Source organism: Typopeltis vanoorti, chromosome 5 (genome assembly GCF_054136105.1).
Source record: "Typopeltis vanoorti isolate ZY-2024b chromosome 5, IOZ_Tvanoo_1.0, whole genome shotgun sequence".
Taxonomy (NCBI): Eukaryota; Metazoa; Arthropoda; class Arachnida; order Uropygi; family Thelyphonidae; genus Typopeltis; species Typopeltis vanoorti.
Window position 1 is genome coordinate 138,663,483 of NC_143553.1, and position 26,646 is coordinate 138,690,128.

A 26,646-nucleotide genomic window follows, 5' to 3' on the forward strand; every position below is an offset into this window, starting at 1 on the left:
GGCATTAGTGAGACCTGGCTCTCAGAAGCAGCTACACTAACTGGTATCAAGTGTAAAGGATGGAGTATTTTTAGAAAGGATAGACAAAATAGGAGAGGAGGGGGATGTGATGTTAATGACATGGGATGATTTGAGTCCAGTTAGAATAGAAAGCTATGATTGCAATATTAGTAACACCTTTATATGTAGCAGTGAGTTTGAAGCTATACGGTGTTGATAAAGCCCTAGTAGATCCGTTGCTGGTGACAATTTAATGCAATGTCAAATAAGCGTAACAGGTACTGGATGACTAGTCATCACAGGTGATTGTAAAAAGTGGCTAAATTAATGGTCATTCAGAAAAGGTTACATGCTGAACTACAAAGCAGAAAATTATGAATAACTGAGAAGAATACTAGGCTTGATCCCATGGCATCACTGTTGTTCACACCTTCCTAGTGTCATTAATGACACTAGGAAGGTGTGACAAGAGATTACCAGGGTGCAATACAGCTATTTGCTGAAGATGCATAAGCAGGTTAATCAGGTATGCAACTGACATAACAGCACTTGCAGAATGATTTGAAGAGTCTGTACTTAGAGGAATGTGAAAATGGCTGTCAGTTCAATGATATAAATGTAAAGTTATGCACTTTGGTGCGTTGAGATATTTAGTGGTGTATTATATTGGTGGGATTATGCTAGAAGAAACTGACCAATCTAGGGATCTTGGAGTTTTAGTATATAACAAAGATTATAAATGCAATTCAGAGGACCACAATGCTGAGATGAACAAACATTGATAAGGATAAGGAAGTAATTTGTGATAGGGACCTGCAAACTTCTGAAGTCATACAGATACCAGAAGATGGAATTTTTCCACTTCATGGAGAAGGGATGAGAGGTATCTCTGGAAGTTGAGAATGAATGCAGTCAAGAAAGGTGCAAGGGCTCACATTTTCTCTCACAGAGCAATGAATGATTGGGATGGCTTGTCTTTGGAGGTGGAGTATAGTGTGAATAAATTCAAGAGAAGGTATGAGAGGTGGCATGAGAGATATGTGGCCTCCTTTGCTGACTTCCTGAGGTCTCTTATAATAATAATAATCTAGGAGCAATACTGCACAGAGTATGTGAAACATTAAATCCACAATAATCTTAAGAGATTAGATTAATAGTGTAGTACATAGTCTTCTATCATGCCTAATTTTGAAACTGGTTTGATTTAAACAAAAATTGAGCTGCACAACTAGATCAAAATCTCCAGTTGATCTGGAGTTTTCATGTTTGTTAAGACATATTGCAAATCGAATTTAATAAGGTTGCACACCTGACAAAAATGTCCAAAAATATTTATCTGAATACTGATGCAACAATATTCTGACTCTCTGCAGTCAAAGAGAGTATATCGCAATGTATTATATGGCTGGTGAGTGATATACTCACTTTGCTAGCAGAGAGTCAGAATATTGTTGTATCAATATTCAGCTAAATGTTTTTGGACATTCTGAACAGTGTGCAACCCTGTTAGATTTGATTTGTCTGTCTGTCTTAATGCATACAGTGAAGTGACTTGCTGTCTTGAGAGGTGCAGAGACCAATGCAATGGTTATCTCCAGAATGATTTTAACTGAGAAGTATGGAGAGGGACCAAAGTGAGAAATGTCTGAAAAATTAAGTTTGAATATGCTTTTAACCCATCTTTGATATCAGCTACTGTAAAACTGAATGTCAGTAAGGAAATATCGAAAGACTAAATCTTTGCATACTGGATTTAATTACTTTTCTGTGGTTCCTATAAAAGTATGTGGATTCTCATGTATTAAAGTATTATTTCTATCATACCCATGGGTGGTTTACACAAAAAATTTAAGTATTAAATACTTAATTATTTATTGTAATAATTCTGCATTAATCTAAAAGCTTTAAATGTAGAAATTAAACCAGTTATTTATTTATTGTTTTGTTTGAAAAAGTATTCATGTGATTTATTATTCATTTTCCAGTAATGATACTAATAAATATTAAGCTTTAATATCTGTACAACATTTACACAAAATTCATTTATAAATATAATACAATATACCAATTTTTAAAAACAGGGCTTTTTACTCATTAGATTAATATCAGAATATGGCTGAAAAAGTATATGTTCTATTTTAAATATATCTCTTTCATTCCAACAACTACTACTGCAAGAACTGACAATCATGGTTCCAAATTCTACTGCTGTACCTAGAAAAATATGAAATACAAAACACAATTACTGCTTCATGAAATATAACATCCTAATAAAAACGAATGAAGTCAAATAAAAATATTCTTTAAAAATTAAATAGAACAATCTAAATCTAAACATGTATGTAGGTGTGTGTGTGTGTGTGTGTGTGTGTGTGTGTGTGTGTGTGTGTGTGCGTGCTGATAGGTGACACCTGGGGATAAGTTACTCTAAACATGTGCTCCCACATTTTATCATCGTTACAAGTGTTTTTCACCAAAATTATCTGATAAACAAATCACAACAGTAGGTACTAAGGAACTAATTACTTCTACACAACCTGTAAATACCAGGCATCTGCAAGCACTTGCTATGCCTACTGTGCTCAGGTGCCATTGTTTTGGACCCATGAATAAAAGCAAGGACAAAACAAAATTCCCACACCTTGTGAAAGTGACTTGCGACACACCAACAAGCACATCTAAACTAATAACAGCAATTTAAGTTCAAAGGCACCCCCCCCTCCAATTGTACATATGAACTTGGCTGACCCAAAGAGAACAACGATGTAAAATTCAAAAACAATCTGAAGCAAAAGACAAAATAGAGATGACAGTTGGGGTCATCAACTACAAACAAGAAATGTTGGTGCAGAAATCAAGCGACACCACTAATTGCAACCATGGAGACCAGTATACAGGCACTGCATAGGAAATGTGCACGATTCTTGCAGTCAAATACATGCCTCACAGAGCTTTGCATATCTACTTCACCAACATCTATGGCCTCAACATCAACCTTAATAGTGTCCACTACCATCTCCAGTCTACCAAACCAACCTACTCTTTCTGGTAGAAACTCAAATCTCACCTCCCCCAGTACTATTCGTCTCAACTTTCCCAACTACACAATCTTGAACTCCTTTCAACCTAACGGTGACATCTGTACATATATCTGCTCTGACATACCATGCCAGAGGGCATACAACCTTGAACTTCTTTAGAAAATCTCCCTGCCTTCTCAGTCAAATTCATTTGCTATCTCTATTACTCCCCCAATGTCACCAACTACTCTGAGCTCTTTAACTTCCTATCCCTTAAAAACTGGTCTTCTTCAGTCACACTTCCCTAACAGCAAAATCATCCTCCTAGGAGATTTCAATGTCCACAACACCAACTGGCTTTCCTCCTCCAGTTGTACAGATCAAGCAGGCAGAGATTAAGAAACATTTGCCATCACTAACGACCTTACACAGATTGTTCACATGCCAACCAGAATATCAGATAACCCTGACCACTCCCCAAATACCTTAGACCTCTTCTTCACCAATGACCCTTCCAAATACACTGTGAATGTAGTGGACCCTTTTCCAATCGCAATCTAGTGTTGGTCTCCTTCCCCATGGAACAATGCTCACACAGACACTCCCATATAAGAGTAGTCTGGCATTATAACAGTGCTAAATGGGACAGCTTTTGTGACTTCCATGACTCATTACCATGGTTGGACTATTGTTTCCAGACTTCCAACCTAAATATATGCATTGGATGTATCACCAAAATAATCCTTACTGGCATGGAAACACACATTCCCCACACTACTCTGAACTGCAGTTCCTAACTAAGCTCTGGTTTTCCAAAAGATATGCCACTTGCATGTAGAAGCTTATGCCTTGAACAAAAGATTAAACCAAGTATATAATTTCTTGGTATTTTTAATTTATAGTATAACCAAGTGGAAAAAACGTCCAACAACTATCTCTAATCTAGAGTATTTTAATAATAAGGTGTGATACCTTTTGGAAACTCATATATGAAAATATGACCTGCATTACTTCAACCCAGGTATCATCTCTGGGTCTGGCTCCCACTGATGAGATTTCAATCAAGGTCAAAACTGGTGTGGGGTCTGGTGGATCTGGCTCTGAGAGGCTCCGTTTGGAGGTAGGTTTTTGCCTGTCTCTGAGCGGGGCCACTGCTGAGATTATGGCTCTGCTTGGTGGTGAGCCTGCCACTGGATAGAGCCAATATTGAGAAATTTTTCTTGGTGATGGGGTGAGCCTGTCACTGAGTGGAACAATGCTGAGTTGGGCGATCTTTCAGGATCGTCTTATTTTTAGCACTTCACCTATACAAAGGTCAAAACTGGTTTGGGTGGTGACCTTCCCCATAATGCATAACATTATATACATACCCTAAGGATATGTGCTTTGCATTATGGGATACTAAGGCAAGTAATGTGAAGTCATAAGCTTCTATATACCAGTTGCCCCAGTCCTGAAAATAGTTTAGGCACAAATTTGTTTGCTTACACTTGGATAAAGGATTAAACCAAGTATATAATTTCTTGGTATCTTTAATTTATAGTATAACCAAGTGGAAAAACTTCCAACAACTATGTCTAGTATTCATTTTATACTTTGCTTACATCTCCAACTTTTCCCTTTTATTTATCAACTGCCTTCTCTAATGACTCAAAAAATTCCTCCTCTTCTTTCTCAATAGAAGTTTTAATACAAAACTCTTATCTACATGTTTAGTAATGAATACTATAGCTACTCCTTCCTTTTCCCAATTATTATTGCCCAAATATAACATCTTGTATTTGTTTGTAGAAGAGTCTCAAATGTTTTTGTTTTCTTTGTTTTGGCAACACAATTACGTTGACATGGTACTTCTCTAATTCTTCTGTTAGTTCCACTTATTTTCAGTTGATGCGCTTTATGTTCATACTGAGTTAGATTTTTCACTGTTCACCACAGTTCCTGATGAAAATAGCAAGGGACTTGTTTAACTGAGAGACACCCTAGTTGGCATGACATTTCATCTTGGTATAAAGCCAATTACAAAAAACAACTTATTACCAACAGTTTGTGCTCTATTTAGAGGTTATTTCCTTTGAGGTTTTATCTATTACAATGGGTATGCACAAGAAATTAATGAACAGATGTTCAGATGTAGACTAGAAACAGGGTTTCTTGTAAATGAGAAAAGGCCCATAAAGACACTTTCAACTCAGCTGGTGTAACTAATATGATGCACACTATCATACATTTCAAAGGGATTAATATTATAAGATCAGTTAAAATAATTTATACATCATTAAACTAACTCAATTATGTGATCCTCGGCACAAAATGTTTAGATCCACAGATGAATACTAGAAATGTAATGAATGAAACTGCTCTTTTTTATTTTTAACTTTTATTTTATTTTATATTCAGCATTTATGACTGTTAATAAGCTTTGCATTGCACTTTTTGCATGTGATAGAACTGCAAAAGCAGGAAGGCAGAAAAAGCTACCTAAACAGCCCTTCCCCAGCATAAAAATGCTGTTGGCTGCTTATTGTTGATTTATATGTCAAATCACACTAAACTGAATGCATAATTTTTTTTTTTATATATGGGGAAAAAAAAAAATACATATATAAATATATGGCTTGTTCTTTTCATTGCACTTTTTTGCTTCATGTGAGATAGAACTGCAGCTTTGATTAGCATTACCGGTTATAGCAACCAGCAGAAAAGACTACATAAACAGCCCTTTCCCACAATAAAATACTGCTGGTTATTTATTGTTGATTTAAGTGTCATTAGTCCACTAAAGTGAATGAGCAAATATTTTTTATATATGGAAAAAAAAAAAAAAAAAAAAAAAAAAAAAAAAAATTATATATAACAGACCTCAGCAGCATTGCGTCAGAGGTGGGAGAATACCAACCTAGAGAAACAAGAAGTGTGGTAGAGGGTGAGGATAATGAGCAGAATGTAAATGAAAAACTAAAAGTGGGGAGTGTGGCAAGTTTGAATCATTGTGAAGTTTTCGGAGATGGTCTTAGTTGGGAGGAGGAAGAATGGCGAGCAAGAGTGGGCAACTTGCACAGAGAGAGAGAGAGAGAGAGAGAGGTGTTGAAAGAGGAAGTGAAATGTCTCAGGAATGAGTTGAGAAGCGTGAAAGAAGAGATTGAGTGACTGGAAACGATGAATGCAAAGGAAATCAGAGTAGGAGTGAACAAGTCATCAGCAAGTTTCTTCAGCAGATGACTAGGTCCCCCTGTTTCTAAGATGGTTTATATAATGAAGTACTTGATTAGGCAAGTTCCTATCTGTATTTTTTTCTTTAACTGTCCAACTGTATTTATATGTCTTTATTTTGTCTATTACTAGTTCTTGATTTATTTCTTTCATTATTTCTTCATTTCTCCATCATCATCAATTTCCTGAAAGTGAGGAAATTTCCAATTTCCTCAATTCCCTTAAGCAGTGTTCAGGCTACTATGACAGCACTACATGATTAAGTCGACATTATTATTAATCTCCTATCAACAATTTTATTCCAAATTTGTCCATTACCTGCCAGCACTCCAATATTGTTATAGCTAACATTCTGTGCTTCTAAGGCACTTCCAACTGAAACACAACTCACCTGGACCTTAAGTCTTCCTCTTGGTCTCTTTCCTGCTATATTGGCATCAAACATCTATTTTGCTAACCTTCCTCTCCCATTCTGTTTAAGTGGCCATACCACCTTAGATTAGTTCTGCTTACACATTTTTGAATGCTAACAATGTCAAGTTCATTTCTAATATCTCCACTTTTAATATGATTCTGTCACTTCTCCAAGGTTATGTAAAAATTCTAATTGGAAAAATCTGGCTTTTATATTATACTCCATCCCAGTTTGAGCAGCACTAGATTAATAAGCAACACTAAAACTTCCAAAGCAAACCACTACCTCATTACATCATATCATCATCATCATCAAATTCCTGCCATGTATCCTCAAGGGGTGTACAGGATATGATAGTAATACATGAAAAAAATTACATCATTATTAATTTCCTATCTACAATTTTCCTCCAAATCAGTCTCTTACCTGTCAAGACTCCAACATTATCAGATCTTATATTTCTATCGTCTAAGGCACTTTGTACCGTATCAATCCACCTATATCTTGGTCTTCCTCTGGGTCGTTTTCCTGTCAACTTGGCAGAGAACACTTGTTTTGCTAATCTTTCCTCGCTCATTCTGTTTAAGTGACCATATCACCTGAGATTAGCTCTGCTAACGTATTCCTGGATGCTGACAATGTTAAGTGCTTTCCTAATATTCTCGTTTTTAATATGATATTGCCATTGATGCCATCTGTTCATGCCTCTAATCTTTCTCAGGACTCTCATATCTGCAGTCTCTAGTCTTTGGTGAAGTGTTTTACTTCTGACCCAGCTCTCAGATCCATAAGTTAAAACTGGTTTGAACACTGTCTTGTATACAGCTAATTTAGTGTTCCAACTAATTTCTCTCTTATTCCATATGAATATATTCAATTGACTTCCTACCATACCACCTTTGTTGATTCTGTTGTCTATTTCCATATTTAATTTACCATCTTCACTAAAAATTGTGCCTAAGTAGCTGAAATGTTTTACTTGTTCCACAGGTTCTCCATTCACAACACAGTTGACATTTTCAATGATTCTGCCTATTTTCATTGTCTTTGTCTTTTTATTGCTGACCTTCATACCATATCTATTACAACAGTTATTCAATTTAGTCAGAGAATCTTGCAGACTTATAGCAGATTTATTTAGAAGTATAAAATCGTCTGCATAAAGCAAAGAGCTGACATTAACATCTCCAATTTTGATATCATGTTTAATACCACTTTCCTTCATAATGTGATCCATATAGATAATGAATAACAGAGGGGATAATATACATCCTTGTCTCACACCAGATTTAACATTAAATCATCTTCCTGTACTTCCTTCAATTCTAACTGCTGACTTACAACTCAAATAAAGACAAAGTATTGCTTGACATAATCCGCAAATACACCATATAACTGTAACCTCTCTTGGCACCTTGTCATAAGCCTTTTCCAAATCGACAAAACTTAAATACAGATCTTTGTTATATTCCCATGATTTCTCCACTATTTTTCGTAAAGTGAAAATCTGATCCTGAGAGCCTCTATTTGACCTGAATCCAGCTTGTTCTTCCACAATTCTTCTCAACCATTTCTCAGTGCATATATCTTACCAGGAACACTCAATAGTGATATACCTCTGCAATTCTCACATTCAGTTTTATATCCCTTTTTATATATAGGTACTATGAGAGCTCTACTCCAACCATTGGGAATTCGTCCCTCTGTCCATGCTTTCTGAACTATGCAGTGCAGCCACTGTAAGACTTTTATACCACCATACTTCAGCATTTCTGGTCGAATATCATCTACTCCTGCTGCCTTTCCACATTTCAAGCCTTTGATGGCTTTTTCTACTTCAAGTATGGATATGTATTCCTGACTGCATGCCTGGTCAGTGTTTTTTTATCACTGTGCTGTCATCACTACTTGTTTCATTTAGCAAATTTTCAAAGTAATTACTCCATACTTCCAGGATATCTTTTTCTCCCATTTTCATTTCACCTTTATCATCTCTAACTCCTTTTACGGCACTCTTTCCTCCATTCCTAAGCTTCTTTAACAACCTCCAGAATATTTTACCACCTTCTTGATATTTATTTTTTTATGTTCTTGCCAAAGTCCTCCCATAACTTTTGTTTAGCTAGTTTTACACACTGTTTAGCTTTCTTACATTTGTCTCTGTATTCTCTAAGAGCACAAGCTGACTTATTTGCTAGGAACTTTTGATATGCTTTCTTCTTTTCCTTCACTGCCTCTTTAACTTCCTGTGTCCACCATGGAGTTCTAATTTTTCTATCCTTGCAGACAACTTTACCACATGCCTCTCGAGCTGAATCAATCAGGGTTTTTTTCAAGGCTTGCCACTGAATCTCCAAGGTTTGGTTCCTGTTCTCAAACTCTTTCATTTTTCCTTCAATAATCTTTGTGTATTTTAGTCTAAAGTTTACATCTGAGAGCTTCTTAACTTTTACTCGCTTTAAAACTTTCTTACATGTCATTCTTTTCAATATGAAATTCAATTTTATCCTGCTCAAGACTAAATAGTGATCACTTCCAATTTCAAATCCTCTGTACACTCTGGTATCCTGCACCAGGGAGAAAACATCACTAACAACAATAACATAGTCAATGAGACTTTTCTTATTCCTTGCCTCTTCTCTCCATGTGAATTTGTGCACATTTTTATGTTGGAACATGGTGTTAGTAATAACCAGTCCATATCCTGAGCAGAAATCCAACAGGAATTTGCCATTATTATTAGCTTTGCTCTTTTCTCCAAATTTTCCCAAAACATTTTTGTATGTCTGACAATCACTTCCTACTCTGGTATTTAGATCCCCAACAAGGACCAACTTTTCCTTTTTCATTGTGTCAGTAGCTTTCTCTAGAGCCTCAAAAAATTCCTCCACTTCTACCTTAGTAGAACCTTCTGTGGGACCATAGGCACAAATAAGTCTCATTGTCCAATTCCGCATTCTGATATTTGCCCAAATCACTCTACTTGACACTGCCTGCCATTCAAGAAGATGAGCCTCATATTTTGTGTTGAATACTATGGCTACTCCTTCTTTGCCTTGATTGTCATTGCCTGAATATAACATTTTGTTTCATAGCCGAATAAGAAACTCAAAGAGTTTCATGCTGAATATAGTAGAAACTATAAAGTTCGGCGATTCCAAGCGTAAGCAAATATCTAGATACTGCAGCAACTCACCCTAAAGGTAGTGCAAGCTGAGGCAACTCATGTCAAAGGTGGAGCACGCTCCGATCACTATTCTTGATATTTACCCATAATGTGAACTTAGATCCTAGGAGCTGTATTACTGTTCAACATTATGAGAGAAGGTCACTACCCAGACCGGTTTCAACCTTTATTGAGGTCTCATCAGTGAGTAGGTAGACCTAGTTAATACCAAGTTTGTAGCGAACAGAACTTACAACCCTTCTATGAGTATTTCCGAGAGGTGTCCTAATAAATTATTATATATATGAAGAGCCAAAGGCTTCAATTTGGTGACATATGACTTGTTTAAGTTAAGGGATTTTATATCCCATATCGTTTCTTAGCCGAATATAGTTGAAACTATAAAGTTCAGTGATTCCAAGCGTAAGCAACTCATGTCAAAGGTGGAGCAAGATCCGATCACTATTCTTGATATTTACCCATAATGTGAACTTAGCACCTAGGAGCTGTATTACTGTTCAACATTATGAGAGAAGGTCACTACCCAGACCGGTTAACTTAAACAAGTCACATGTCGCCGAATTGAAGCCTTTGGCTCTTCATATATCTAATAACATTCTGTATTTATTGCTCAGAAAGATCTCACCAGTTTTTGTCTTTTTTGTTTCAGTCACTCCTATTATGTCGATCTAGTACTTATCTAATTCCTCCATTACATCATACCTCATTATTACTCATTACCTCATAAGACTTGTTAAACAAAGACTTGCAATATCATATTAAAAATGAGGATATTAGGAAAGAACTTGACATTGTCAGCATCCAGGAATGCATTAGCAGAGCTAATCTCAGGTGGTATGGTCACTTAAACAGAATGGGCGAGGAAAGATTAGCAAAGCAAGTGTTCTCTGCCAGGTTGGCAGCAAAATGACCCAGAGGAAGACCAAGATATAGGTGGATTGATACGGTACAAAGTGCTTTAGACGATAGAAATATAAGATCTGATAATGTTGGAGTCTTGACAAGTAACAGACTGATTTGGAGGAAAATTGTAGATAGAAATTAATAATGATGTAATTTTTTTCATGTAGTACTATCATATCCTGTACACCCCTTGAGGGTACATGGCAGGAATTTGATGATGATGATGACTTGTTAAACGAATAAAAAAAAATCATTAATGTTTGAATCTGGTTTTGAAATGATGATAGTCAGTCCTGTGTTTGTCTTCTAAGTGTGTGTACAAACAACAGATAAATATTCAAGCATCACTGTAGTATAGTTGGAACAATATGCACTCTAGGATCAGAAAAACTTGGGTTCACATTCCATCTTGGACACAGGAATATTTTGAATATTTTATGGAGAATTTTCAACTGAAATTCGAGAGGATTAACCACCCTATAAAAATAAACTTAGTTAAATGAAAGCTAAGTTACTTAGATGTAACAGGCTCTTCTAACAGTCTAATGTGGAAATGGAGGATGAGATGAGATAAAAATATTTAGAAGTAAAAAAATAAACTAAGTAATAAACTTTTTATGCTGCATTTGTAACATGGTTTTGCTATAGTTTATTTATTTATTTTTAATGTTATATTGATGACATGTACTATTCAGTAAGTTCTTAAAATATCTAGACATTTTACTGAAAGCAGCACTGAAAGGATGCCACATCATTAATCTTTATTGCATGTTACAACTTGTTTTCCATTTTATTGCTATCAACACTACTTGATGTGATAAAAAAAAAAAAGATCAATATAAGCTGAAACAGGAATCACTAAACCTAGAATTTGTTCATAAAATTTGAAACTGAACCAGTACATGTCAACAGGCTTATTCACAGAACACATCTATTGTCCAGAAGAAGCTGAAAGTTTTGAATATTACTGTAGAATAGTGGCTCATATAATATTAGTATTACAGTAACTTCCATGTAGTCAGAAGACTCATTGTTGGAGACCTACTTAACTTAAATGTCTATCACAATGAACCTTGAAATGATTCACAATCCTGCAATGCAAAAAATCTACTCCTTCACCACATCTTTATACAACTTGATGGCACCTTGTTCTTTCCGTCTTACCCTCCACTCTTTTTTTATAAATAGCAAACATTTGAAATAATGCTTCATACTGTTCAAGCTTTACTCTGAGATTCATAATCTTCATCATCCTTTTCTGATGTATTATCCTCAAGGAATGTTCCAAATATTATGATTTCCAACACAATTAATATTCCATGACTGGTTTCCTATCACCAACAACTTTTGAAGAAAATAGTTCCAAACATGAACTACACATTTCAGTTTTTTTCTCCTCTTATCACCTCCCTTCCCCAAAACACAAGAGGTTGTTGTTGTTGTGTGGGGTTCCCCCAATTTTCCTCATCCGTCCCTTAGGACCACTTGAGGATGTGCCCTCCAATGAGGGACTTCTAAGTATGTATTTTTGACTGTAGATCCATGTGTTCATGGAGCCAGTTCGCCTGTTCTGAGGGATGAAAAATCCGAGTTTCCAGGAAGGAAAAAAAAGACCAAATAAAATTCCTCACTTTATAGACGGGAATCGAACCCAGATCTTTCCGACCAAAGGGAGCCTTGTGTATACCGACTAAGCTATGGAGACTCAAACACAAGAGGTCTCAAGACTATTAAAAAAAAAAAAAAAAAAAAAAAAAACGCATCATGTGTGGGCAAGATGAGAGAGAAAAAAAGGAATCTGTTAACGTAATTCTTGAAGCAGCACAGTACTCCATAGGTACACTGCTATGTTAAAAGTTTTACTATAATAAACTATCCACCCATTATAACAAATTGTTGGTTCCTGTTACCTATGAATTTGCTGAAGTAAGTTGCATTCATAGTACAGTCAACACTCACTACAGCAAATTCACAGGTAACAGGAACCATTTGTTAAATGAGTGGATAGTTTATTATAGTAAACTTTTAACATAGCAGTGTACCTATGGAGTACTGTGCTGCTTTGGGTGGGATGTTTTGGCAGCCTGTTATAGTGAGAGATGAGGGTATTATTAGAGTATGCCCATCATTTTCTAGAGGAAAATAAATAAATAAAAATTATTATAAGTGCTGGCCTGGTTGGCTGAGTGGTTAGTATATCTACTCTCTCCAATCAAGAGTCTGCAGGTTCAAATCCCACCATGGGTATGAATGTTTTGATCATCTTTAGGTGGTAGATGAAATTCTTTACCTAGTATGAAATGAATGCTTACTGGTAGCCTGAAGTGACTTGAAAAAGTTTCACGTTTGGTTTCCAAAGTAAAGTTTCCAGACTATGTAAAAAATAAAATAAAATAATACAAGAAATGTATAAAACCAATAAAGAAAAATCCATATGAAAGTATTAATGTACTATAGGTTTAGAAAAAAGCTTTCATGGTTGCAAGTCACACAAAACAAGGCTAAAAAAATTATCAGCTTACCTGCTGTTTCAGCTCCCTTCAAAACAAGACTTTCTACTAAAGCTGGCATTAGTTGAAATTCAAATACTCTAGATGCATTACAATATTCACACGGAGGCAAAGATATATCTTGTGATTTCAGACTACTCATATAAAGAGGCTGACCCTGCCAATTATATCTACAGATAAAAATATCCAAATAATTTCTTATTAAAATATGGTTTGGAAAACATGCATTTCACAATAATGTATATCAAGAATAACAAATATCACTGACTACATTAAAACATATGAAATTATATTAGAATGATGACTAATATCTATATGCAATAGCTTAACAAAAATTCCATATGGAATAACAAGACATTCCTACCAAGCTAACAGCGGTTCCTGTCAAGTTGGCTATGGTGATACGTTTGGTTTATTTAGATTTATGGCTGAAGCAACTCAAGGGCTATGAGGCCAGTGTATTATGTATGTTAACTACATGTGTTCTAATGGCTGGGTTGCCTGTTCTGAGGGGCAAAAAACCACCTATCTCTGTATGAGATAGTGAGAGGTGACTGTAGTATGTTTTACAGATCAGCAGAATATACCAGCAGTAGTAAGTAAAGCTAAACCCACAAGACACATCTTGTGGCCTTAGCTTTACTGACTTTTACTTTACTTAACTACAGACCAAAAGGGTAATTTTTCAAGCGACCTCAGGCATTCAATACCAGTGATGGTCTTATAATTAGTGATAAAATTCAAAAATTCACCTACTACCTAAAGACATCTCCATGCCCATAGTGGGATATGAACTCAACAACCTGCTGGTTGGGAAACAAACATACTAACTGCTTAGCCAACCAGAATGGTATTACAGACATTCTACAGTCTTCAATGAAAACAGAAAACGTGGGTTCCTTCATATGTTGTTACGTGTTTAGAGATCAAATAAACAATCACAATGTTAAGTAAGCATTAAAAAGTGGGTGGGTTAGAAGCAGGAAATCTGCTATACAATAACAAAGCATGATCAGTTTTCACCCTATGCAGTTTCAATTGTGTCCAGATATTAAGGATGTGGTTTATTTGAAATTTCCTACAGCAATTTTGTCCGAGTCTGAACAACATGAAACATCCTTTTTATACAATGAAAAACAGCACCTGGAAAGGTATTTTTCACTAAGCAACATTTATCCTCATATTGTTTGGGAATATACATGCTAAAATCAAAGAGATATTAATGGAAGAGAAATATGAAAATTTCAGGACCTAAAATATCACCACCATCATCAATTTCCTGGTATGCACACCTGCAAGGGATGTTCAAGCTACTATGACAGCACCACATTATTAAGTTTGCAATTATTATTAATCTCCTATCAGCAATTTTCTTCCAAATTAGTCTATTATTTGTCAGCACTCCAATATTGTCATGTCTAACATTTCATACTTCTAAGGTACTTCTAACTGAATCAATCCACCTAGATATCAGTCTTCCTCTGGGTCTTTTTCATGCTATCTTGGCATCAAATACCTGTTTTGCTAACCTTTCCTCACCTATCCTCACAATCTAAGATGGTATGGTCACTCTATGTAAGTGACCATACCACCTTAGATTAGCTCGGATGACATATTCTTGAATGCTAACAATGTCATGTTTCTTTCTAACATCTCCATTTTTAATATGATTCTGCCATCGATGCCATCTATTCAATCCCCTAATTTTTCTCCAAACCCTCATATCTGTGGTCTCTAGTCTTTGATTAAGTGTTTATTTCTAACCCAACTCTCAGATCCAAAACTTAAAACTACTTTGAACACTGTCTTGTATATTGCTGGTTTGGTGTTTTGACTAATTTCTCTCTTATTCCATATAAATTTATTCAGCTAACTTCCTACTTCATATTTTATCAGTATGCCTTCTTTCCAAAGCAAGTTATCCATATTCTACATTATCCTAAAACTCCCATATATCTATAATATTTGACATCAAATACATCCTCAGATATTCTAATTATAGAATTGTCTTCACCACAAGCAACACTACATTTACTAAAACATAAAACTACAATATAATGTTGTTTACAAATTTAACTGCAATCAGGATGCAATACCAGAAAAACTTCTTTAAAGATTTCTTTATTGGAATATTACTGAATTTGCAATATCCCCATACTAGAACGCTTACATTTCACACTAAAAAGAAACACAAACAAAAACATACCAATAATATCAACAAAAAACCCAGTAAAGAAATAGCAATGCAAACTACAATTTAAACATACTTCTTAAACTGAAAAAGTTACCATCACTGATTTCCAAGAAAATGAAACCAAATTATGTTGTTCTGAATCTCTAGCAATAAGATCCAATCGGGATGCCATAAACATAAAAAGATCTTACCTATATTGCCATCTTAGCAATTAGAGAAAATAAAGTACTCCACATTAATCTAGAACTACCAAACAAGCTCGTAGTCAGTTCTGCACTCTTCGTTATTTGATGATTCCTATGAAATGTCCAGCGCACTGTCATGTTGCTGGTCTTGTATATTACTAGTGTTTGTCCTTTTTGGTCTTTAATTTTTAGTTTTCATAATTTTAATTCTTAACCTTTCAAAATCTACAGCCAATGTGATTCATTACCTTCCTTGTTTACTGGTTTTATTTGTTTCATTTTCACCTACTGAATATACGTATTTAAGTTCACATAATTGGGCTTCATTTTCAATATCTTTTTCTTACCACATGTTTTAGCACAATCAAGTTTGACTCCAAATATCTTGTCATTCCAACCTTCTAAAAATATACAACCCAGGTATGTCTTTTTGATTACTTTTTTAATACAAATTAAAATTTATATTAGTCAACTAACTTAGCCCCTGGTTTAGAGAAGCAGGGTAGCTTCATCACCTAATAAGCTTAGATGCATGAAATGAAAAACTGGTCATCTGATTTTTCTCATTGGATGACCAATGGGAAAAATTTCGAGCTGTAATGGTAGGAACAGCAGAACAAAATTATTATCTCATTATAAAAGTGATTAGTCATTGAATTAAATCTCAGGTATAATATAAACACTCAACTTACTGCTCATTTCTATGATAGTCATAATTCAAAATTTAATTAATTTTTATTATTTACATGATATATTTGTATATTTGTAAAATGCTGATTAACATAATTCATTATTTGATTTTGATCCTGTTACCATATGATGGACAATAAAGAGGAGAAAAACATTTTTGTGACTTGAGAAAACAAGATATTAATATAATGTTGTATAATGTGCATGCATTATTGTTTCTCCCTCCTCAGCTTCATTCAAGTGATGTTATTGTTTTGTACATATTATGATTGACATTATCCTGTTATACATAAGAATTATGTACAGGGTGTTCGGGATAAATTTGACATATTTATAATTAATTATATTTTTCCGTAAGTTACATGTATTAACACACACTTCTCTTCATTTAAAAGTTTGGACCCTTCTTCATTCATATACAAGATGTCAGAAAGGATGGATAGCTGGAACCCACCTGAATCATGGAAGGGAATAACTTGTATCATGATGATTCGTGCCCGCCATCAAAATAAGGATATTACGACTGCTGCCCAATGCTCCCTGAATACAGTAAAAACAATCAGGCATGAACTAGAGACTTGCAATGGTGACTACGAGGATGTAGCAAGAAGAAAGATCCCTAGCAGACGATCTGATTGCGTTCGTACAGCAGAATTCCTCGCAAATCTGCAGGAACAGGTGTTGAAGAACCCTGGCATTGGAATTCGGGCTTTGTTCGTGGAGTTGCTAACTGTAGTCAAGCCCTGGATAACAAGGGTAGCCAATGGTAGGCCGTATGTATGGCAGCAGGATTCGGCCCCTTGCCACACCTCTGGGAAAAGTCAAAAATGGTTGTCTGAAAATTTCTACGACTTCACCAGTCCAAATGTTTGGCCTCCAAACTCCCCAGACCTTAACCCCATGGATTATTTTGTATGGGGTGCAGTTGAAAAAGACACCAATCGCACTTCCAGTAATACAAAAGCCCAGTTAATGGATAAAATTAAAACAGTTTTTGTGGCCCTTCCCAGGGAGACTGTAGCATCAGCTTGTTCGAGGTTCCGAAGCAGAATTGAAGCTGTGATCGATGCTAATGGTGGTTATTTTGAGTAAATCTTGTTGATAGTATTGTAATTAACTCTGCCTGTAATGTTTTTTTGTCAATTCATTAAATTTAATAGATACAAAGAAGATTTTCTTTTTCCTTACGAAACTGTCAAATTTATCCCGAACACCCTGTATGTGGATATTTTGTATTATGATTTATTTATGCTTGTCTTGAGTATTCTGAAGCAACAGTGTCAAATGTTATAATTTTTATGCTTGTAATGACATGCATATTACATGCTAGAGAAAGACAATGTCATTTACATTTTTTTTTTCCTTTGAAGCAAAAATAATAATTTTACTACTGGCAGTGATGTGATCCTGTGAATCAAGATAGCATATTTTATTTATTATTCAATTTTTTGCTGTATTGGATTTGAATCATGCTGAAGTCAAATTTATATGGCTATTTTAAAATAAACTATTTCTTTATGTCATTTTACAGACATACACTGACACTGCTATATACTTTAACATTTTCAGTTTTTTTCCACACATAGCATTGATGTGATAGAGGTTTTGCAACATCTTGTGTGCAGGACCAGATGATATAAAACACACTGCTGATTTGAATTCCAATGTGGCCTAAAAAGTGCTATGTATGGTATCTGCATTATCTAACCCTTTCATTCACCTATGGTACTGAGTTTTAGAACTGTTTGTAGGTATGATAGTCATTAAAAAAAAAAAAAAAAAAAAAAAAAAAAAAAAAAAAAAAAAAAAAACATTTTCCCCAAAAGCCTCAAATAACTTGGCTACATCTTGAATTGAAGGCATCAGTTTTAACAATATCTGAACTTGCAATTTAAATACACATATATGAAAAATAGAAAACTTACCTAATAATTTGTTGAGGACAGCATGCAATTTTTTTGTGGAATTTGTGAAATGTTTTATCTCCATGCTTGATTTCCGATTTCTCATACTGCTCAAATGATTTGGAGTTTTGACTATAATGTAAAGATTAAAACAACATTAGCTAGTATTTACATTAGTGTATTTGCAAGCGATCTTAAGTTCACCAAACATTAATACTATATTGACACAATGCAACTACTATCTGGATATACCATAATTCTCAATACATAAGCAGAGATGAGTAACTTCTGATTTTATCCTCTGCTATACAGATCTCTGAAAATATCAAAAAGTAATTCTGATATGAACATCCATACTACTCGCATTTATAAAAATGTAATCAGCATAGAAATCTCCCCCACCCCCAAATTCATTGTGGACTTATCTTCCCAGGTACTTCATTGTATCAGTCCATAAAAATCTAGGTTTCCCACAGTGTTTCTCAATGTTCTCAAAGATTTTGATGCCCCCCCCCCTCGCTGACAATGGTGAGTGTTTTGAGTATATCAGTGATGCAGTTACGAATGCAACTGCATCATTTTCTAATTGTCCCCCCTGTGGGGACAATTAGAAAATGATGCAGTTGCATTCGTAACTGCATCACAAGAAATAACACTAGTGCAGTGTTTCTCAACGTGTATACCCCACGTTGAGAAACACTGCACTAGTGTTATTTCTTGCCACCCTGGCTCAAATACTTGCTATGCTAATCTTCCCTTTCCCATTCAGTATACTAAAGTGATAATACCATCTTAGATTAGCTCTGTTCACATATTCTTGGATGCTAACAATGTCAAGTTCCTTTCTAATATCTTCATTTTTAATATGATTCTGCCACTGATGCCATCTATTCACTCTCTAAGTTTTCTCCTAACTCTCATGCCTGTAGACCCTGATCAAATGCTTAATTTCTAACCAATCACCCAGAATTAACTGACAATCATCATTATATTCCTACTCTAATATGTATATATATACTCTCAAGGGAAATAAACAATACTAAGACAGTAATAATATAAATTGTGTAGTATTAACTTTCTATCAACAATCTTTCTCCATACTAGTCTGTCAGGACTCCAATATTATTCAGTATTTTACTAAAAATGTAAGATAGTCTTTTAAGGCCATTTTTTTATTGCATTAAGCCACCTAGATCAGACTTTCCCTATGGATCTTTTTCTGCCATCCTAGCATCAAACACCTGTTTGCTAATCTTTGCTTTCCCATTCTGTTTATGTGATCATGCCACCTGAGATTAGCTTCGCTAGCAGCTTCCTTTTAATATCTCCATTTTCATAAGATTCTGTCACTGATACCATCTGTTCACTTCTGTAATTTTTCTCTCATATCTGTGATCTTCAGTCTTTGATCAACTGTTTTATTTCTAGCACAGATCTCAGTACCTTAAATTAAAACTGGTTTGAACAATCTCTTGACTAATTTCTCTGTTAATCTATATAAATTTATTCAGGTGACTTCACTACCACTAGATTTGCTTATTCTGGTACATATCTACATAATTAACTTGCTATCATCACTAAAAAAAATGTGTTTACTTGTTCTACAGGTTCTGCAATCTACTTATTCTACATTTAAGATGTATTTGATGTTTTCAATGTTCCTAATTATTTTAGTCTGTTTTCTTAATGCTCATTTTCATACCAAATTTGTTACTGAAGTTATTCAATTTAGTTAAACAATCCTGCAGATTTGTACTAGAATGCACATATCATTATTTTTATGTTCCCTGAAGATGGTAATGTAACATTACCGAAATATAGGAAGTATTAATTAAAGTTTTTTTAATTAATATTATAGTATACGTTGTTTTTCCCTAAAAATCTGACAGTTATGGTGAATAGTAGTGGAGATAATGTACACCCTTGTTGCACACCTGATTTTACTCAAACTATATTCATGTGCCTCCTTCATATTCTGAATGCTAGGCTGGCATTTCACAACAAAAATGTAGCATTTTGAAAGCATTTCTTTTGGCAACTTGTGATATTTATGTTATATATATATATATATATATATATATATATATATATATATATATATGTGTGTGTAGAAAGTATTTTTACCTTGGGTATAATAAATGTTAAAAAATACCAAGTAATTTTAAACCTGGTTTTACTCCATTTCCCAAGTAAGCAAACAGACAAACAAGTCAAGTTTGTGCCTGCAAGTGATGCAAGTCTAGCTGATCCTACAGGTAGTGCAAGACCAAGGCAACTCGTGGTAAAGGTGGCATAAGCTCTGATCACTAATCTTAATATTTACCCTTAATGCCAAAACACATCTCCAAGAAGGGGATGTATGATGCTTTGTATTATATCAAGTCAAGTCTGCACCTGCATCACTTGCAGACGCAAACTTGACTTGTCTGTCTGTTTGCTTACTTGGGAAATGGAGTAAAACCAGGTTTAAAATTACTTGGTATTTTTTAACATTTATTATACCCAAAGTAAAAATACTTTCTACATTTATATCTCCTCCTGAGATTTTTATTTAATAAAGTTAAAACACCTTATGGTAACTTGTTCTGGTAAAATACTTATAAGCTCTGTATCACTAAAATCTTGGTATTTCTAGCCTGGCTCCCACTGATGAGACCTCAATAAAGGTCGAAACCGGTCTGGGTAGTGGCCCCCTTGCCTTTAATACAAAACATCATACATCCCCTTCTTGAAGATGTGTTTTGGCATTAAGGGTAAATTTTAAGATTAGTGATCAGAGCTTATGCCACCTTTACCACGAGTTGCCTTGGTCTTGCACTACATGTAGGATCAGCTAGACTTGCATCATTTGCAGGCGCAAACTTGACTTATTGTCTGTTTGCTTACTTGGGAAATGGAGTAAAACCAGGTTTAACATTGCTTGGTATTTTTAACATTTATTATACCAAAGGTAAAATACTTTCTACATATATATACATATATATAACATAAAAATCAACAGCAACAGGCAGTGATGACAACACAGTGGTAAAAAACACTGACCAGACATGCAGTCAGGAATACATATCCATACTTGAAGTAGAAAAAGCCATCAAAGTCTTGAAATGTGGAAAGGCAGCAGGAGTAGATGATATCATCATCATCATCAAATTCCTGCTATGTATCCTCAAGGGGGTGTCAGAATATGACAGTACTACATGAAAAAATTACATCATTACTAACTTCCTATCTACAATTTTCCTCCAAATGAGTCTGTTACTTGTCAAGACTCCAACATTATCAGATCTTATATTTCTATCGTCTAAGGCACTTTGTACCGTATCAATCGACCTATATCTTGGTCTTCCTCTGGGTCGTTTTCCTTTATGTCGATCTGGTAATTATCTAATTCCTCTGCTAGCTCCATTTCTTTGCCATTCAGGTTTCTTATGTTGATAGTACTGATCTTTAACTCTGGTGATGTTGAGTTGGGGTGCGTTTTCAGATTTGTTCCAGTAGCTGACTTTTCGCTGTTCGCCCTGGTTCCCTGGCGAAAACAAAGGGGGCCTTGTTTAACCGGGCGACGCCCCAGCTGGTCATTTCATTCTCCTTCAAATTAGTGGTGTCCACTTCCTATTTTAAATTCTCTGCATACTCTTGTGTTCTGAACCAGCATGAAGATATCACATCAGCTATAACACAATCAATGAGATTTCTTATTTATGTTCAACAGTAGATAATTATTATTTTCTATTTCAAATCCACATGCTTGAAGCAATCTGAAGCATCCTATCAAATAAACATTCAATAAACTTTTACTTGTTTCTTGTGTATTTTCAAGATGTGAATTTATGCATATCTCATGCATATTTATATGTACGAGGGACATCCAGAAAGAAAGTTCCATTTTTAAATCTTTTCACTGCAGTGCTGCGATTGTAATTGTATGCATGTGTGCTGAGTTTGTTGATTTATTAGCAAGGTGTTGGTGCCATTTTCCGACATTCTCAGAGTGCATACGCTTCTTGGTGTGTTTATAATGTCCAAGAAAATCAAATCGCCCACCGTATGTGAAGTTAGGTCAGTTACCCGTTTCTTGAATGTGAGGAACATTCAACCACTGAAATTCATCGGCATATTATTGAGGTTTATGGAGAACACGCAATGAGTGATTCAATGGTACGAAGTTGGGCAAGACTTTTTAATGAAGGAAGGACAGGTGTGCACGATGATGAATGGAGCGGACGACCCTCTTTAGTGACTGACGATTTGATACGTTCAGTTGAAAAGAAGATTCGACAAAATAGGGGATTCACTAGGCATTACTCTCACTGCAATTTATAGAAGTTTTACATTCATGTATTCATGAAATTGTGCCAGAGAAACTAAATTATTGAAAATTGAGTGCACGCTGGGTGCCGAAGTTGCTTACAGAACAACACAAAGTGAATTGGCTGGCAGTGTGTTGGAATTCTTGACACACTACCATGAGGATGGTAATATTTTCTCGAGCAGACTTGTCACATGGGACAAGACTTGGGTGTCGCACACAACCCCTGAATCCAAACAACAGTCCATGGAGTGGAGGTGCACCTCATCACCAGTCAAGAAGAATTGAAGACAACGGTTTCCACTTGGAAAATCATGTGCATTGTATTTTGGAACAGACAAGGAATTTTGCTGGTAGACTTTTGAGTCAAGGCTCCACAATCAATGCAAGAATGTACTGCCAAACTGTTAAGAAACTGTATCATGGAATCCAGAATAAATGACGTGGCATATTTACCAGGGCATTGTTTTGATCATGATAACGCCCACCCACACATGGCCGGCATAACACAACTTCTCGCCACCTTCAGCTAGAAACAATTCCATCATCCCCCATATAATCCTTACCTCATGCCAAACGACTTTCATCTGTTCAAACATCTGAAATCTTTCCTTGGTGGCTGGCAGTTTCAAGACGATGAGGTCAAAGAAGCAGCCAATACGTTTTTTTTGCACACAGGCGGCAGCCTTCTACGACAAAGGCATGCAACTCTTGGTGCCCCATTATGATAAGTGCCTGAATTTCTACATAATTTCTAATGGTGAAAATTATGTAGAAAAGTAGTAAAAGATGTCTACTTTAATTTTTTAAAGTTTTTTTGTAAGTATATTTTTGTTTCTCTGACAGCCCATCGGAACTTACATTCTGGAAGTCCCTCATAGAAACTGATGTTAGTAATGACTAGTCTATATCCTGAGCGGATACCTTTCTCTCCATTACATCAAACATTTCTATGTCTAGGATTCATTCTCTATTTTGCTGTTTTTCGGCATTCAATAAGTATCAGTTTATCCCTTTTCTATATTTGCTGCCTTCTTTAATACTTGAAAATTAGTCTATGAGGGTGGTCTGAAAAGTTCTTGGTCTCGGCCATAGATGGCAACACTATCATCAAGATTTTTTTTTCTAAGTTGGTACATCTGTCATAAGCATCCATGTGAAATTGCAAGTCATTCTATCAAGTAGTTTGTTTTGTACAGCTGTCTGAAGCAAAAGTGTTGTGTGTATCCCTTCGAATGGATAAAATTGAGTATCACTTGGCAACAACTCAGCAAGATTTTTTTTTTCTAAGTTGGTACATCTGTCATAAGCATCCATGTGAAATTGCAAGTCATTCTATCAAGTAGTTTGTTTTGTACAGCTGTCTGAAGCAAAGGTGTTGTGTGTATCCCTTCAAATGGATAAAATTGAGTATCATGTGGTTATCAAATTCTTTGTAAAAGAATGTTTAATGCAAAAAGAAATTCATTTGAAGTTCATAAAAGTTTATAGGCATTCTTCTGCTTCGTTTTCGACAATTAAGAAATGGGCTGCCAAGTTTAAATGTGGCTGTACCGTACCAGCCTTGAAGATAATCCATGAAGGACATTAAAAAAAAAAAAAAATAAAAAAAAAAAAATCAACACTAGAAATCATTGATCAAGTGCACGATATGGTATTGGATGACCAGCAAGTCAAAGTGCATGAAACTGCTGAGACTATAGGCATTTCAAAAGAAAGTGTAGGATATATTTTGCATGAGGAAATGAGAAAGAAAAAGCTTTGTGCAAGATGGGTGCTGCACTTGCTCACAGCAGATCAAAAATGCATTCACATGAAAATCTCTGAACAGTGCTTGGAGCGTTTTAACAAGAATAAAACTGATTTTATGCATTGGTTTATTGCTATGGATGAGCAATATGAACTTGGATTCATCATTACATACCAGAATCCAAACAGCAGTCAAAACAGTGGACAGAAGCTGGTTTGTTCAGCGCCAAAGAAAATAAAGTCGGTTCCATCAGCAGGGAAGGTCATAGCATCAGTGTTTTGGTATGCTAAAGGCATTTTGTTTATTAATTATCTTGAAAAGGGGTAAAACAATAACCGGTAAATATTATTCCGATAATAATCATTATCGTATGATGTACAATGTCTGTGAGTCCCCTTTACAGGGAGGTATGGCACCATCTCAGTCCTCCCAAATTTTATCCAGGCCCTGGAACTGGCATAGCTGACGAATCAGGCCTATCGCTGGGGGGGGGGTCAGTATTCCTGACTGCAATCTGCGTGTGTTCAGGGGGCCAGTTTGCCTGCTTGCAGGATGAAAAACTCCAGATAAACTGGTGGAAAAAATCCTGCTGTCCACTCCCAAGACCAGCTAACTTGGCTATGGCTGAGGAAGATCCTCAAGCTCCTTGCGTCGTCGACGGGAATCGAACCTAGGACACTCCTTCCCCAGGCATATGGTTGCAAAGAGCAAAGCCACTCGACTAACTGCGCGGACTATTCCGATATTTTAACCAGATTAGATGAAAAAATTCATGAGAAAAGACCTGGTTTGCAGAAGAAAAAAAATAATCATCTTTCATCAGGACAATGCATCTGCCCACAAAAGTGTTTTGGCAATGGGAAAATTAAGAGATCTGCACTATAAATTGTTGGAATATGCACCCTATTCCCCAGATTTGGCTCCCTCTGACTTCTATCTCTTCCCAAAATTGAAACTCTTCCTCGTTGGTCAGCATTTTTCGAATCAAGAGGTGACTGCAGCAGTAGAGGGGTATTTTGCAGATCTTACTGAGAACCACTACAGGGACGGGATAATGGCACTGGAATAAATGTATTAGTCTTAAGGGAGATTTTGTGAGCAGTAAATCAATATGTACCCATATGTTTTTTTTTGTACTGTTTTTTAGCGTGACAATTCGATAAAATAGAAATTACAAATTTCATATAAAAAATTTAAAATGCTGTAATAAAATCTAAAAACTAAAATTACTTAAAATATAAAGAGTCAATAGGCTTCAATTCGGCGATGTAACATTATTTAAATTAAGGGGTTATTAAATCCCATATTGTTTCAAAACCGAATAAGAAACTGAAAGATCGGAATCAAAGAGTTTATTATATTGCCGAATATAGTAAACTATAAAAGTATCAGCGAATACTAGCATAAGCCAAAGCACATAGTCCAACATTAGGGCAACTTGCTGCAAAGGTGGGGAAATTTCTGATCGCTATTCTTAGTATTTCCCATAATGTAAAACCCATCTCCTAAGAGTTGTATGATATTATACATTATGGTGGAAGGTGAGACCAGTTTCAACATTTATTGAGGTCTCATCAGTAAGTAGGTAGACCAAATTAATACTAAGGGTGTAGCGAAAAGAACTTATATACTCTGCTATATGAGTTGTCAAAAAGGTGCACCCATTAAATTACTTAGAATATAAAGAGCCAATTGGCTTCAATTCGGCGATGTAACATTATCAGAACTTTCCCCACCTTTGCAACAAGCTTCCCTAGTGTTGAACTATGTGCTTTTGCTTAGGCTAGTATTTGCCGATACATTTATAGTTTACTATATTCGGCATGAAACCCTTTGATTCCGATCTTTGAGTTTCTTATTCGGTTTTGAAACAATGTGGGATTTAATATCCCCTTAATTTAAATAATGTTACATCACCAAATTGAAGCCTATTGGCTCTTTATATTTTAAGTAATTTAATGGGTGCACCTTTTTGACAACTCATATAGCAGAGTATATAAGTTCTTTTCGCTACACCCTTAGTATTAGTAGACCTACTCTCATCAGTGAGTAGGTCTACCTACTCACTGATGAGACCTCAATAAAGGCTGAAACCGGTCTGGGTAGTGACCTTCCACCATAATGTATAACATCATACATCTCCTAGGAGATGGGTTTTACATTATGGGAAATACTAAGAATAGCGATCTGAACTTTCCCCACCTTTGCAACGAGTTGCCCTAGTGTTGGACTACGTGCTTTAGCTTACGCTAGTATTCGCCGATATTTTTATAGTTTACTATATTCGGCACGAAACTCTTTGATTCCGATCTTTGAGTTTCTTATTCAGTTTTGAAACAATGTGGGATTTAATATCCCCTTAATTT

The 26,646-nt window shown here is 35.5% G+C and overlaps 1 protein-coding gene across 4 annotated transcripts in view; it reads right to left on the minus strand.

Annotated features, from left to right (window-relative positions):
* Window positions 1-1,988: 1,988 nt before the first annotated feature.
* LOC150106867 (uS5 assembly chaperone PDCD2L-like) overlaps window positions 1,989-26,646 on the minus strand; it is a 51,778-nt gene continuing 27,120 nt past the window's right edge. For all 4 annotated transcript variants that reach the window (XM_090392776.1, XM_090392777.1, XM_090392779.1 and 1 more), the window contains 3 exons: window positions 18,243-18,353; window positions 13,261-13,418; window positions 1,989-2,214 (listed from right to left, as the gene is read on the minus strand). In XM_090392776.1, the coding sequence (XP_090248902.1) occupies window positions 2,072-2,214; window positions 13,261-13,418; window positions 18,243-18,353 (412 nt within the window). In that variant the 3' untranslated portion in view covers window positions 1,989-2,071. The remainder of the gene's footprint in view (window positions 2,215-13,260; window positions 13,419-18,242; window positions 18,354-26,646) is intronic.